General features: G+C 35.1%; 2 protein-coding genes and 1 non-coding gene across 3 annotated transcripts; all 3 read left to right on the forward strand.

Moving 5' to 3' along the window:
• The first annotated feature begins 2,766 nt into the window (after positions 1–2,766).
• LOC149740275 (uncharacterized) lies at positions 2,767–5,124 on the forward strand. Its single transcript, XM_089872711.1, has 4 exons — positions 2,767–3,711; positions 4,099–4,230; positions 4,414–4,535; positions 4,986–5,124. Exons 1-4 carry the CDS (start codon positions 3,417–3,419, stop codon positions 5,016–5,018), a joined length of 582 nt encoding a protein of 193 aa, XP_089728837.1. The 5' UTR covers positions 2,767–3,416; the 3' UTR covers positions 5,019–5,124.
• A 998-nt stretch (positions 5,125–6,122) lies between these two features.
• On the forward strand, positions 6,123–14,676 carry LOC149740276 (kinesin-like protein KIF3A). Its single transcript, XM_089872697.1, has 16 exons — positions 6,123–6,279; positions 6,377–6,467; positions 6,656–6,817; positions 7,463–7,614; positions 7,858–8,041; positions 8,559–8,698; positions 9,253–9,450; positions 9,637–9,750; positions 9,900–10,029; positions 10,622–10,790; positions 11,282–11,462; positions 11,842–11,919; positions 12,294–12,506; positions 12,921–12,989; positions 13,316–13,437; positions 14,083–14,676. The coding sequence occupies exons 1-16, from the start codon at positions 6,274–6,276 to the stop codon at positions 14,135–14,137; spliced, it is 2,064 nt and encodes a 687-aa protein (XP_089728823.1). The 5' UTR covers positions 6,123–6,273; the 3' UTR covers positions 14,138–14,676.
• Positions 14,677–15,057: 381 nt separating this feature from the next.
• On the forward strand, positions 15,058–15,128 carry Trnag-gcc (transfer RNA glycine (anticodon GCC)). Its single transcript has one exon. It is a non-coding gene; the product is annotated as a tRNA-Gly (tRNA).
• Positions 15,129–16,353: the final 1,225 nt, after the last annotated feature.

The following is a 16,353-nucleotide window of genomic DNA, read 5'->3' on the forward strand; positions in this document are numbered from 1 at the left end:
AAATTATTTTAAAAAATAAAAATAGTTTCCTAAACGTAAAATACTCGTTTTTCACTTCTAAACGTAATCCTGTTGTATATCTGCTGCACCTATACATCCAAATTCGCTTAACAGGTATCGGTCGGTTGATGGTTTCAGAACTTAAATTAACAATTGTTCTAACTTAATAAGATTGTAATGTACCTGCAAATTCATTGCCGCAGTGCGATCGTGTTTGTCCAGTAAAATTGTAAAGTACCGTATATAGTAGGTTGGGGGAAGATGGGACACCTTTTCATTATATTTTCCCGTCCAATTTGGTAGTAAACAAAAAACTTTCAAAGAATTATAAAACCACATTCTTACGACTCCCAAAGACTGTTGTTAATTGTTTAAAACATGATCAGGATATGTTGCTATTATGTGTCAACAGTGTCCCATCTTCCCCCACCCTACTATATAATTCATACCTCTACGTGAAAACGAAATCCTATACAACTATCCCATTTAAAAAGCAGGTTCCAATAAAGAAAATGGCAAATACTGCAACAATCAAGTTTTGACATCGCATTTAACAAAACACCTGTGCAGACACTACTTGGCGCCATCTTATTTTATTTTTTAAATAGTTTAAGCAGATTAAAACTAGTTTCGATAAATTATACATTTTATGTAAATACGTCGTGAAAGCCAAGAAAAACTGAGCTTTTGGCTGCTTTTTGCTGCGATCCGAACATTTGAACTTTATGTGTATTTGATTTTATTTAGCTGCCACACGACAAGGCCAGTTCGTAACCGCCTGTTCCACTATCTTTGCCGAATTATAATTTGGAAATACCGTCTTCCATGAGTCCGTTGCCTGAGTGGTTTCAATTTGGAAAATTATTTTTGCGTGTTTCCGAACAAGGCGTAGTTATCGGCTTATTTAGGTACAATTATGGAAAGCGGTTTCCGTATTTCGAGGGAAATTGAGCTTATCTGTTAGCAGATACTTTCGTTAATTTATCGCAATTTTTATTGTATACACTATCATAGTTAAAACCAGTAAAAAACAAAACAAAAAGGAAATAAATTTAGATTTAATGATTGGTGGTAAAAAAGCAGCATTTTTGTTGCAAATATTAAGTCTTTATCTTAAAAGAAACTGTTTGTTGCGAAGTGTTTGATTTTCAAATATTTTTGAACTCTTAACGCCATCTTGTTTTGAACCTTTTCGTTCAAGATATGTGACTTCATGTCATCACGGTCGCAAATATTGTTCTTGGTAACCGAAACGTGTCGTGTAACAAAATAAAAGAAGTTTCTAAAAACTGAAACCGCCACGACAGCAATATCATAAAAATAATCTACTTCAAAGAACATCTCACGTCTCAAAATTCAGTAGTTGTTTTAGAATAAACATAAAGTTTTCAATTGCGTTTAAACTTTCGACCTATTCGATGTTTGTGTTTAAAATTTAATCACTTTGACGCATATCTCTACTGCGTTTATTGCCAGAAACATAGTTGTATAGTACAGTGGGGGAATGTGGGACATCTTCTCATTGTATTTTCTCGTTCTATTTAGTAGTAAACAAACAACATTTAAAAGAATTATAAAACCTTTTCCCCACGACTCCCATAGACCATTGTTATTTGTCTAAAACGTAATCAGGATATTTGCATATTGTGTGCTAAAGGTGTCCTATCGTCCCCATCCCACTATACCATATAACTGCAATGTGCTGTAACACCGGAACTTAATTAAACGAATATTTATTTGTTTTTCCTTATTCGACGCAGCACCTTCGTGTTCCAGGTGAGTGCGTTTTCCATCAACGTCGCTTTCAATTGATCTCTGAATGTTGCGAATTTAAACGCGTGTCAGAACGCAGAAAAATACAGCGAAATACGGTAACCACATCGAATAAAAAACCGCAAAAAATTCAATTAACATTTCCGCTATTCTAAATTTAACTCCGCACTATGTACACCAATCTCGTGAATTTTTAGTGGTGCAAACCAAAGCAAATAACCGCTAATCAGCGGAACCTAATAACCGTAAATCGGGTCAATTTATCGACCAATGCATTAACAATTGACCAACCACTGCTGTTACCGCTAATCTAAATATATAGGTACAGTTTCTTTGTTGATTTCACGAATTTTCCGTCGGTATTTTTATTGGACGAGTGTTAGAATTTGGGGTTAAGTAATTATACTTTATAAATTTAATAATTATTTTTTAATTAAAAAAATATTTATGATCTTTTTCATAAAAATCTAACGTCATCATTTAAAAAAATCTGTCATAATAAATCAAACGACCATGCCATTACTACACCGTTAATTTACAATTCATTATGATTCCCACTTCACTTCATTTGTGTTGGGGCCGCAAAGGCTTACTTGATTAACACAGGTGCATTATGTTGACAAGTTTACCAAATAAATGACCTGCCCTCAGAACACACTTTCTCTCCAATATGCTATTAACTATTGATGACTGTGCGGTCGGCCAGCGCTTTAAAGCTCAGGCACGCGAGATCCTGCAGTCAATTCCCGAAAAACGTGCCCGGGCGCATGTTAGCAGCGAAACCAGTAGGATTTGTAGAGATATTGTATAAAAGGCGTTGACAGGTTTAATATAAGGTTTTAGATTTATAGTAGGTTGGGGAAGACGGGACACCTTTAGGGCTTTATATCCTGATTTTCTTTTGAATAGTTAACAACGGTCTGTGGGAGTCGTGAGAATATGTTTTTTTATAATTCTTTGAATCATTGTTTACTACTAAATTGGACAAGAAAGTAAAATGAAACGATGTCCCATCTTTCTCCAACCTACTATACATCATGAATCTTAAATCGGATAAGCGTTATAAATGTAAAAACAAATATAAATTCTTCATATAAAACTTCGATCGCCAACGTTTCGAGAAAGTTTACAGGTCTCTTAATGTTTTTTTGTTAAACCTTTTTCCTGCAATAAATTGAGATATTCGGTATAGGTGACCTAAACTCTTCTTATCGGCCAACCACTAATCCCTAGTACACTGAGTCATTATATTCGCCGAGTTTACTAACAATACCTTCATTAAAAACCTTTAAAGCATTCAAATTGAAGATCGACCGGCTGTGAAACAAGCACGTTTTAACCAAATTATTTAAGCGCGAATAACTATAGCGACAAGGTTATGCGGAACCAAGATTTACCAGGTAGTCAAACATTTAGCATAAAAAATGTATTGTAAGATTGTAAAATGAAAGACAATACTAAGAACAGAAGTTTAAGTTGCGATAATGAGTTTTACGTTGTATAAGACACCCCTTTGAACCACTCGTTAGAAAAGTGATTTATAAAAAACCTCAGTAACACTTTGCATTACCTACGTTGTTTTGGAAAGCATTAGATACACATTGAATGCAAGGTATTTCTCGTTCTCTATAAGATACTTCATAATGTGTGGCTTATTTCGCACGGCAACTCTCGCGTTCTGTCTAATTGGAGTAGTGGTCAGTGCTCCGACGAAGTCATATGTGGAAGACATTCTAAAGAAAATGATACGGGAAGAAGAGGCTTCTCTTCCACAGGAGCAGAATGACATCTCAAACTTCCGGAATTCCGACTACCAACCTCTGCGGAAAGAGTTCGGAAACAGTGCAGTTAGGAAACGAAACGTTGCATTCGATAAACAGGAGGAATCTTGTGAAGATCTGGAGTGGTTCGTCTTTATTGGCAACATGCCAGCTTGTGGTATGTATATGCTGTGTGTGTTGTATCTTATAGGTATACAATATATTTGCATATTTCGATGAAATAATATGCTACAGTAGTGTGTATATAAAAAGTTGGCGGAAACATTTTTTACAATAAAAAATGTACTTTAACCGCCTCGATACATTCTTCCATGGTAGAATTGCAAAGCGACTTTTCAATAGTAATGTACCGTTATTGAATGTTTTTTTTCATTTCTGTTTAATATTATTAAATTCTCTTTACCGTGTATCTACCTGATCTGTTATTGAATGCGTGTTAATTACACCTCTGTTCACATCTGAGCGAATAATCTGTACTTATTTAAATCAAATCCCCGTGAACGCAGATAATTTAATTTAAAAAATAATGCGTCTTTGTATTTAGTGGCCCCGCTGTGGCAGATCGGCTACGACCCAACGTACTGTAATAAAATGAAGAACGGTTGGGTCTATTGTGGATGTGATACTAACTTCACGCCTGGAATGGCGGAGGGAATTGATACTTGTATAGACAAAGGTGAGACCTCAGGTCACATGCAGATCAAATGCGTACACCTGTCTATATTTATTACATGAGTTTATAAAATTGTATTCTAAACGATTTGTTCGTTTATTTTAATAAAGCCTGTTTATACAGATATCTATGCTTTAAGTTTATTCCAACCGTTCAATATAACCTAAACATTGTTTTTTTTTGCAGCGGAGGCCAATTCTAGTGGTCGGTGTCATCTCCTGCCTTGTCCGAGCGATTTCTCTTGCGAAGAAACGATGCCGGGTGTTCGATTTGACTGCGTGAAAGCAGATGTGGTCGTTCCTACATGGGTAAGTAATTTTAGGCACGTTTTGCTATACATAGATTGCTTTTCGTCCATCAGTTGTTCTTGTTTTTTTGTCATGGTTATTTCGCTAATACTGTATTACAATTGATGACAATTGAAACACTATTTTAGTTAATTTTTTATGGTTAGCATGTATAACTTCAAACATTACATAATTACCGCAACATTACAAATTATAATAAAAACAGTAGAACCATTAATCTCTTATTAAATATTGGTGATTCTACTGCCTAACCCACAATCTCTTCTCACAAGCACATAAATACAGGATTTAAGCACGCGCTGATGCCTGAAACCATATATAGGGCGTTATACCTCACTTCAGTATATTATGGTTCTACGTTTAATTAACTTGTAATGTGACTAAACAGGGGTTTTAACGGTTATTTTTGCAAGTAAAACTTTTAATCAAACAAATTACTTTCATTTCTAGTATAACAGCCAAGACAAACAAACGATGGAATAGAACACCGAAGCTCATCCTGACACATTGAAAGTTTCGCTCCTTGTTCCGCTGTAAATTTGTATATTTTGTGTTTATTAATTTGTGTCAAATTGTCCAAATTGTATGTGTAAGGATAAGAAAACACAATAAAACATTCGTGTAATGCAAATGGTACAATATATTGAAACAAAATGGAAAGGTCTCGGTCACGTCCCGTACAAATTTTCGCACATTGTAAGGTTATGTTCATAGCGGATTTATGTTATATACCGTCAAACAATCCTGTAGCGCAGTGGTTAAAGCAAATAAGCCCAGACGATTTTACACGATTTAAAGTTTGAACAGCCATGCCATCACTGTTCGCGTGAGGGTCACAGGAAAAGTTTAGAAATTGTTGAAACACACAGAAAGTGATGTCACCCAATCAGTAAGTCAGAGACGTACTCTAGGAATGTCAAGCCCCCCTTCATGACTCTGCACACATACCACGGGCAACAATGTAGCACGGCTGCAATGGGAAAGTGGTTGGCGCGCCAGCGTGTAACCGTGAAGGTAATAGCTTCAAGGCTCGTCGCTGGTACCATAGTGGACGTATGTGAGATTGTCCATGGCAAAGTGGTTAGCGCGCCAGCCTTCAACGGTCAGGTAATGGTTGCAAAGCTCGTCGCTGCTACCATTGTGGGCGTATGTGACATTGGGCAAAAAGAGAACACCCGTCATACCGACTGTCATTTCCCGGCCAAAGTAAGTTCTATTTATCCATTCACTCTAATTGATTAATAGGTTAAATACGCGAAGATGTGTGGAAGTGCGAGTTTTATTTATATTGGCTCTATATGACCACTGGCATACTGCGTGGCTCGTGACTGTACTAAATCAATATAAACCCCTTGTCCACTGCTGTAGTTCGTTGGTTGGCGCGCTAACCCAGACTCCAGCAGTCCAGCGGTCATGGATTCAGGGCTCGTCGCTGTTAACGTTGTGGGCGTATGGGTCCTTGGGCAAGACACTAAAAACGTCACACCGACTTCGTTCTATGACTTTGGTGCACTTATTTGTGTAGTTCGTTTTTTAGTATTTAGATCTCAATTAAAAGAAATTTCTATAATTCGGTCATAGACAACGTATAAGTTCGATCGCGACACTTTAAATCAAGCGGTTATACAAAACATTCTCGAAAAAATTATTAAAGATTTATTTTATTCAACCTGATCATTCTTTTAGCCGTAGTAGAGCCATAGTATAGGCTGCAAAGCTGCTTTTGGTTGTCAAAACGATGCCGGTGGGTTTTTAGGAAATATTACATTTACAATTTATATGATGCCATTCAACTTTGATGCCATATTTCATTATCTCATATTTTCCTTTTATGTTTTTAGGACAAGGACAATGATAATGTGAAGGTGGTGGTTAGATGCAGACCTTTCAACGCGAAAGAAAAGTCTGCAGAATATCGTCAAGCTGTTAAAGGTCTTTATTCTCATTTTCTGTTAAATGTTTCAATTTTTAACCAGTTCACATCCAACTCATCTACATTATATTTATCATGTTTTTGTGTTTCTGCTTTTTTTTCAACAAGGAGGGTTAGGGTTAATGTCGAAAGTTATCTTTCGAAAAGTGCAAAAAAACTATCTAATATCTACTTTGTTTAAATATAGTGGAGGAAGTAAGGGGGCAGATTTCTGTAGAAAAATCAAACTCAAGTGAGCCTCCAAAAACTTTCACATTTGATACTGTGTTTGGACCAGAGAGCAAGCAAGTAGACGTCTATAACTTGACTGCAAGGCCGATTGTTGATTCCGTTCTTGAAGGGTATAATGGTATGTTTCAAGTATTTTATTTTAAATGTAATCAATTCTGCAAATTTGACCCTGATCTAGGGCCTATGCAGTTAAACGATTCACTTTACTGCTAATTAGTTTGATTAGCAGACTTAAGTAAGTCGCTCACATATCCACTGGAAAACTTTTTCATGTACACAAGTGGTAATTGCTACACATACCATAGGTTGGCCAAAAGTCACGATTTTCCAAATGTAGTTTGACCACAGACTCATGCAGACTTATTTATGAATCTTATATTTTCTTACCACACTCCTATAATACATTTATTTTTTTTCTAAAATAACCATTGGAAAATGAAAAACTGCATATGAATTATTTGATTCCCTTTTAAAAAAACTTATTTTTGAGTTATTTGATTTTGTTGTCAGTTAGTCCCCCTATACGTGCATCCCATCTATCAAAACGCTACAGATATGTGAAGCACAGTATACCCTGCTGTACCCTACATTGTACATTTATATATTTATAGTTCAGAACTTTATGTTGTGGTTCATTATTTGGGAATACGATGGTTTGTTCGACGCACCATGATATGTATTTCTCCTCCGTGTCACCTTTCCATGCATAGACAGCAGTTCTGATACAATGTTTTATTGTTCTTAAACTTTTTGTATCCAACAGGAACAATTTTTGCATATGGGCAAACTGGAACGGGCAAAACTTTTACAATGGAAGGTGTTAGATCCGTCCCGGAACTCAGGGGAATAATTCCAAACTCGTTTGCTCATATATTCGGTCACATTGCAAAGGCAGAAGGAGACACAAGATTTCTGGTAAATTGATTTTAAATCTCATTTTTCTCAAGTGTAGATTTTTTTTAGAATAGACAGTGGACTTATGTGAGGTCATTGGCAAGGACTTGGGATTTAGGCCAGATTTGGCCCAATACCCCAACACCCGGAAAGCCCATAGTCTTTCATGTGACCTGTGCCGTGACAGCGCATCGCAGTCAGACACGTATATCCTTTACCCATGCGGCTGATTTCATCATTTTTTCTCAAAACTAAAATACAAAGGGTCGAGTGTCTTACTTGGAGATCTACAATGAAGAGGTGAGAGATTTGCTGGGGAAAGATCAAACAGCTCGTCTTGATGTGAAAGAGCGTCCAGATATTGGGGTTTTTGTCAAAGACCTTTCAATGTTTGTGGTGAACAACGCTGACGACATGGATCGGATTATGACACTTGGAAATAAAAATAGTTGAGTACCTTGTGTTTAAATCTATGTTTTGTGAATACTTTTTACAATATGTTGTGTATATATTATGCCCTCGCCGCCAGTTTGTTGTAACCTTCGGTCATTTTTTTATGCACATAACAAGTTAACACACAAAATTGAGTCCTAAGGTTTTGATGTAAAATATAATAATGTTAAACGAAAAAACCTAGTCAATGTCATTTGACAATGTAACACGTTGCTCATTAAGTAATGCCTGGTGGTGCTATAACAAAGAAATCAAAAAGATTGGGGTCTAAAGTAATATCATAAAAGCACATATTGGTAATTGCATACATTATTCATATTCCATATGTACTCTTTATAAAAGCACTATATATATTTCAATATTTATAAAGACTAAGCTTTTAGTTTTACCCATTTAGGTTTAAAAATATACTTCTGCTCCGGGAAAAAAAAAAAAAAATTTCATATTACTTTGTTACATACATTTCAAAACCTAGCATTTTTAAATTTTAAAAATATTCCACCCGTGTTTAGGATCTGTTGGTGCGACTGATATGAATGAACAAAGTTCTCGTTCCCACGCAATATTTACTGTAACGATTGAATGTAGTGAGAAGGGATTGGACGGCCAACAACATGTTCGTGTGGGGAAACTGCATCTAGTTGATCTTGCTGTATGTTGTATTTATTAGTTAGTCATCCTACGTTTGCAAATTTTTAGAAATGTTTTTTTTTTTGTAACTGATTTAAGTTTTTTTTCTTATACAGTTTCTTTTTAAATGTCTTTATTTTTGTTTGTTTTTTCGTAGTTGATCTAAGTTTTATTCCTCGTTAATGTTTTTTTTTTGGTAAGAGTGTTTAGTTCCATTTAATTTTTTCATAACTGATTTAATATTCTTTTTTTTGTGCTGCTGGACATAACGTAAATAATATTTTATATTAATTAATGAATTAGGACTTTAGAAATTGTGCAAAGTAAAAATATATATTTTGTTTAAAAGTCTGATATAAATAATCTGTCACATCTACATCAAAGGTGTGTATTGTGTAGGACCTCACTCATATAAAAATGTTAGAATATATGAATAGAACTTTTTAGCGGATCATCTGGTATAAAAACCGTTGTATTTCTGACGTTTGATTATTGACAAATTATTTACATTTAGGAAAGGAATATATATATATAGCTTCCAAAAATTCTATTTTTGTCATATTTCTTTTTACAAAGGGTTCAGAGAGGCAAGTAAAAACTGGAGCAACGGGGCAGAGGTTAAAGGAAGCCACGAAGATCAATTTATCTCTTTCAACGCTCGGCAACGTCATCTCATCCTTGGTGGATGGGAGGAGCACTCATATTCCTTATCGGAACTCTAAACTGACGAGGATGTTGCAGGACTCTTTGGGTGGGAACTCAAAAACATTAATGGTAGGGGTATAGTGGTGTTAAAATAACATTTTTTTGTTTGGTATGAAAATATAAAGTTAACTTGAGTTAGCATGTTGGAGTGTTAGTTTCGTTGTTTTATGTGAATTCTCTTTTTAAGTATGTTCTTGAACACATTAAATTTAACACTTGCATTTCTAAAGAATCTTTCTCATTCTGTGTTTTCAGTGTGCCAACATTGGACCAGCTGATTATAATTATGATGAAACAATATCTACTTTACGATACGCTAATCGTGCAAAGAATATTAAAAATAAAGCAACGATAAATGAAGATCCAAAGGTATTATTATTTTGTTTCTGCCTTTTTGATTTAAGAGGAAAACTATTAAAATTAAAATAAACAACTATATTAAACTTGTTTGTATTTTAGCATCAGGTATTTAGTACTTTGTATTTTTTGGGGTAAATTTTATATTTTTGTTTTTTCAGGATGCTTTGCTACGTCAGTTCCAGAAAGAGATCGAGGATTTAAAGAAGAAGTTGGCGGAGGAGGGGAGTGGGAGTGAGGGAGAAAGTGAGGAGGAGGTTGATGAAGATGGAAATATTGTGAGGAGGAAAGGTGGATCTTGTTTTATTTTTAACATACTGTAACACTGGAGATAATTCATGTCTCTTATGTCTTATTATCTATACTTTGTTCTGGTTAGGACAGAAAAAAAGAGATTTTTTTAATGGTAGTTTAACCCCGAACTGTTTGGCTGCACCATTTAAACAAAAATTTTTCTTTTTCCTTTTTTTGGCTACAACAATGTTAACATATGTGATAGTAAGTTATTACCTACAACTACATGTATTTAGGTTGGAGCGTGCTACTTAATTGTTATCAGTTACCCCATTAAATTTAATAAGGCATATTTAGGTTCTAAATGAAAATTTTGTCTAATAAGACAGCTTTGTAGCATATTTTAAGGTCTGAAGAAATTTCAGTTCAAAAAAAACATTTCAGAGATTATAATTGTTTGGCAAAGTTTTGACCCAAGGCTAAGAAATTATTTTGGAAACTTAAAAAAAATGTTAAGAAATCTTTGAATTACAGAAAGAGTCGTGGTTGGTGCCGTGCCCAGAGGCAGAGTTTACAGAATTATTTTTTTTAGATTAAACGTTTTCCCTATTTTTTGTTGAGGTTGTAACTTTTCTCATTTAATGTCAAGGTAAAAAAGGAAGAAGGCGCAGATTGTCGTCGTCACACATGGCTGAACTTCAGAAGAAAATTGACGAGGAGCGAAAGCAACTGGAGGAAGGAAAGGAAATGGTTGAAGAGGAGAGGAACAAAGTGAAGCACGATCTTGAGAAGAGGGTGGAGGACCTCAAGAAAGCTCAGTAAGTTACGAAGATGTGTTTCTTATCTTTTCTGTTTTGACTATTTAGCATTTTTAGTTTTGGTTTAACAGGGTTATACTTGTTCTTGTCCACCACTTGTAGTATTATTATTTGTTTTTTAGAAATTGTTTTAATTTATAAACTCAATCATAGGCAACATACTTTAGGTAAGGCAAGGATAGTTAAATTCACAATCCTCTAAAACGAATCTAAAACTGTGCAAAAAATCTAGAGTAGGGCTGCCTACTCTGCCACCCTAGGTTTGGGCCAATACAGTCAATACATAAAAAAAACACAATAATATCACCAGCAAAGTAAAATACTTGGTAACTCATAAGCTGGCATGAGGTGTATGAAACAGAACACCTGTGTTATAACGACTGTCGAGTGTCGTTTTCCGGCCTCGCAGGGATAAAGTAAGTTACATTTATTCATCACATTCACCTCGTTGGGTCTTATGTGTTTGTTAAAAAGTATCCGTCATGTTACAGATTGGAGCATGAACAGTTGCAAGATCGCTTGCGGGTGATCGAACGAAAGGTGATCGTCGGCGGTGTAGATTTACTCGCTAAAGCTGAGCAACAGGAAAAACTTCTTGAAGAATCAAATGTTGAACTGCAGGAGAGGAGAACACAGGAAGCTGAACTGAGGAAGCAGATTGAAAGTAAAGAGGTCGGTCGTCGGTGGCATGATGCTATTGCTAACACTAAAATTTTTCGAGGCACAATTTTTTATATAAAGATTGCCAAACGTGTAGCAATTGTTTGTATGTTTTTTGCCGTTAAACCGCTGAAGACGTCTTACCAAAGAATTGAATGTTTTTATGCTATAAGAAAGATGTTTTGGGTTCGGAATATTGCTCTTAGCATAAAGTTGAGAGGTTATGTATAGAAAATAAATGATTCTGCCCCGGCATATAATATTTTTATATAAAATATTAAATTATGACCAAAGTATAAATTCTGTGATGCTTCTTATACTGTTAGTAGCTGTTATATGTGTGATACAAACCAATTACACTGTTTAGTAATATATTTGTTACTAAACACAGGCAGAAAGACTGGATATAGAGGAGAAATACAGCAATCTGCGTGATGAAGCGCAAGGAAAGACAAGGAAACTGCGCAAAGTAAGTTTACAAACAATTGCAAATCACATTGGATCATGTCAGCCATATCGGGATACTTCCACAATATTGTATTGTCACTAATGCCCAGGCATAGAAATGAGTTCTGACATAAAAGGCAATTTTTTTTTTTTAATTTTGAATTTAAATTTTATATTTTAAATATTGATTCTTTTTTTTTAATTTCAATTCTGTATTTTAAATTTCAATTCTATATTTTAAATTTTAATTCTATATTTTAAATTTCAATTCTATATTTTAAATTTTAATTTTATATTTTAAATTTAATTCTATATTTTAAATTTAAATTTTATATTTTAAATTTAAATTTAAATTTTATATTTTAAATTTCAATTTTATATATTTTTTTTCCCCAGGTATACAACATGCTGATGTCAGCAAAATCTGAAATGTCGGACATGAAGCACGAACATCAACGTGAGGTGGAGGCAATGCTGGAAAATGTTCGTCAAATACAAAGTGAACTGACAAGGCTCTCTCTCATCGTCAAATACTTCGTTCCTCCCGAGTTTACTCAGATGATTGGAGATCACGCAAACTGGAATGAGGATATCGGGGAATGGCAGTTGGTGAGATTGGATATTTTTAAAGTTTTTAAATTCAGTTTAGTTTGTGATTATAAGTATATTGTACGTACGTAAGGTACAGAAATATTTCCATTTTTATATCATTTTAAAATAAATTTGAGTTTCAAAGCTTTTATTCTATATGACTGCATTGTTTGGTGGCATCATTTTGAGAGAACGTAACAATACATATGAAAGGCAGGTGTTTCAATTAACAAAGAAAAAAATGCTCTTTTTAAAAAACAGGACTGCGACCCCCAAAACACTCCTTTAGGCTGCGCTACTAACACAAACATAGCTTCTCACCTAAGAAGACTAAATGCAGTGAGAAGTGTATCTAACATATTATTTTGTTTCTACTGCAGTATGTAATATAAGGGATTTGTAGTGCTTGTTCTAACTGAGACTTATACACAGAAATGTGTGGCATACACTGGGAACAACATGAGAGCTCCAATACCGGAGAAGGAACCAAATAATAATGAGGTAATGATTGCTTCATGTTCAGTTGGAAATTTTATTTTTTTCATTACGTTTTTTTATTATTATTTTGTTTACTTGAATAACTTATTCATTGTTACTTGCAGTATTCACATGTTCGTTTATTAAAAAATATTTATTGTGAATTGAAAACAAAGGTGTTCTACTGCCCAGTATATGCATGTGAATGTTTAAGATGAAAATAGTATAAAATAGCACCTTATAAAACACAGTAAACAATTTAAAAACGATTTCGACAACCCCCTTAGCAAGTAAACAGTACAGTAGTGTCCTACAGTAGGTGAATTTAATATATAACTTCATATTTTCAGCTTGAGATGGATTTATCGGCAAATTATCTTTCTTATCCTGGTGAGGTAAGACGGGACACGACGCAACGTCCAAAAACTGGGAAATCCAACAAATCCTCGCGCTTTAATAAGTTTGGCAAGAAGTAAGTGTATATGTTTGTGTCGTCAAAAAATTTATATCGGTAATTTTGTAAACTTTCTATTGAACTGTGTAGAATGAATGATTTTCTGTCCTACTACTTGCGAAATGAGTTAGACCAGGGCTTCCCAAACTGGAGGTACTTACAAACTTCAGGGGTTGACAAGAATATACCAATCTTACACAAAATCCTGTGGTTTTTATAATATTAACAATAAAGAGGCACAAAATTTTTAGGAGAATAAAATGGGTCACGAGCACAGTCGTATAGAGAGTCTTAAATTAGACATTAAACTGATAGAGATGTACTTAGTACTTCAATTGATGATACAATCAAAACCAGGATTCAGCATTATTGTAAAACTAAATTAAATTAAACAAAACAACTGATTAATGAAAGAAATACCTGAACAAATCACCCATCTTATATGCCTAACACATCATGGTGGAACCACTGATATTGTTTGATGACTGCACCTCACTATAACTGACAAATCTGCTGGTTAATATAATGCCAAATCATTTTCTAACGAATCAATTCTTGCAATGTTAAATAAATCGTATTTTAATCATGCAAACTGTGACTATCCGCTTTTTAGCCAAGGTGCTGGGCCATATCTTTTATTTTTTACATTTGTAACTTAAACAGGAAAAAGACAGTTTTATCGCCACAAGACCAAATCGATGCTGTACTGTTATCGTAACCAAGTTGAAAAGTGATGTTTGAATTTGAAAACCTGCACGGTAAAGTTCATCATCTTGACCTAAATCCTCCACTTTGCAACTTATTGGTTGCACAAACCTTATGTAATGTTTTGAAAGATATTCTACATCGCAAACAAAACTGTCACACTACTTGTATGGGTTATTATATGAATGCAATGATATTACAAGCCGGCTGTGTTACAAACACACACAACAACAGCGAGTATTAAATTTACACACAGATATCCTTGAAGCGTAATCCTGTACCTCGAAATTAGCATGTCTGAGGTGACAAATTTAAGATAGGTGCTTAACGAACGCTGTTGTTATCAGGTGGTTAAAATCCACAGTAAAACATTTTGTAAACATTGCTACAAATATTAAAGGTTTGAGTTGTACGGTGCTACTTTACTTTTCTTTAACTATTTTGGTTCTACATTTGTACAGTATTCCATAGCACGACATGTTCTGTCCCGTATAATCGTTGATCACTGTGTCAAAAAACTTCGGTGAATTTGAATAAAATATTGTGAATAAACGTTGATTGATACGTAGCAATGAGTTGTATGGCACAAACATGACCAGCCCTTGGGAGATAATAACGACACCGTAACGACAATATAAACTGGTGAAGGTTTACAATTCAACACATGGTCCTATTGTTGACATCGCGTATTTAGATATATTGTTTATTATTTATTTCATGATTAAACATGAACATGTTAGTAGTTTGAACCAGAGTCCGTATATAGACATGTGTTGGCCCCTTTAATTCTAAAACGTGAAGAGGCGCGCATGTCCGTAGTCGCATTTTGGTCTCGTTTTATGCGTCTCCTACATGGTCTAGTACTCTAGTGGTTAGGATTCCTGGCTTTCACCCAGGCGGCCCGGGTTCGATTCCCGGTGTAGGAACATGTTAGCATTGGTGGTTCAGTGGTAGAATCCTCGCCTGCCACGCGGGGGGCCCGGGTTCGATTCCCGGCCAATGCAAATTTTCTCACATTTTGTTAAAAGTAGACAACAAATTTGACAGCAGCACGGCTACGCAGCATTTATAACAAGTTCATTGCTGCGATTAGTAACTTCAAAGGATATTTATTTATATTCAACTTTTTATTACTAGAATGTTTTATTATTTTAACGTACAGTGACGGCTGAGTCGTTCTTATAACACGATTTTTAAAACGATAGCTAGGTTGTCAGGTACGCTATAGCCATTCGATAATGGCGGTTGTTCCTGCTTATTTATTCAATACACAGTTAATTATATCATCTCATACCGGAACCTTTTATGGGTGGGCACCATGGCGCCCTCTATAACGGGCGCCATGGTGGGGGGGCGCCATGGTGGGTTATAGAGGGCGCCATGGTGGGCACGCAGAAGTTAACATATAGATTGTTTCGTAAACAGTTGGTATGGTTGTTCCATGCCACATCAGCTTTATAACCGGTTATATTTTAAATCTAAACCACCTAATTTCTGAAAACTTGGAAACTTAGTGTGTTACAATACTGGCGTGACAATCAGCCTGCTCGCCAATCCTTGAAGCTAATTGGTTGGATTGCTCACGTGACTGACGCCTCGCACCAGCTGATTACGCCTGCATTGATTGCTCCGCGCATAAAACGCCTCTTTTACAAAGCGCGTTACCACGTTTCATTCTAGTTGAAGTTGGTTCCACACCAGGTTACAATAAGTTAGTTGGTTTCAAGAAGTTTTCCTGAAAGACTTGAATTAAGTACTATTTCATTACATTAGTATATATTATAGTAGGGTGGGAAAAGATGGGACACCTTTTTATTCTATTTTCTCGTCCCATTTGGAAGTAAACAAAGAGTATTTAAAGAAATATAAAATCGTATACTTACGAATCCTGTAGAACGTTCCTGATAGTTTAAAACACGATTAGAATATTTGGATATTATGTGCTAAAGGTGTCCCGTCTTCCCCCGCCCTACCTTCTGTTACGTCATACTGTTTATTATAACATATACTTTTAATACATCATACAATACAGTTATATTATTGCACTACTTTATAAACAGTAACTATATGTTACAAATTGTGTGCCTAGCGTTTATTACTTTATTGTCAAATATTCTTTACTACATTATGTTTCAAGAATCGCGATGATCTGTATCACGTCACACACAGTATCCAGGTTCCCATTAAGTTTCTCCTGGCCTTTTTTTTTGAATCGTGTATGTTGAATAA

The sequence above is a fragment of the Ciona robusta genome, chromosome 2 (assembly GCF_009617815.1).
Source record: "Ciona robusta chromosome 2, ASM961781v2".
NCBI classification, from domain to species: domain Eukaryota; kingdom Metazoa; phylum Chordata; class Ascidiacea; order Phlebobranchia; family Cionidae; genus Ciona; species Ciona robusta.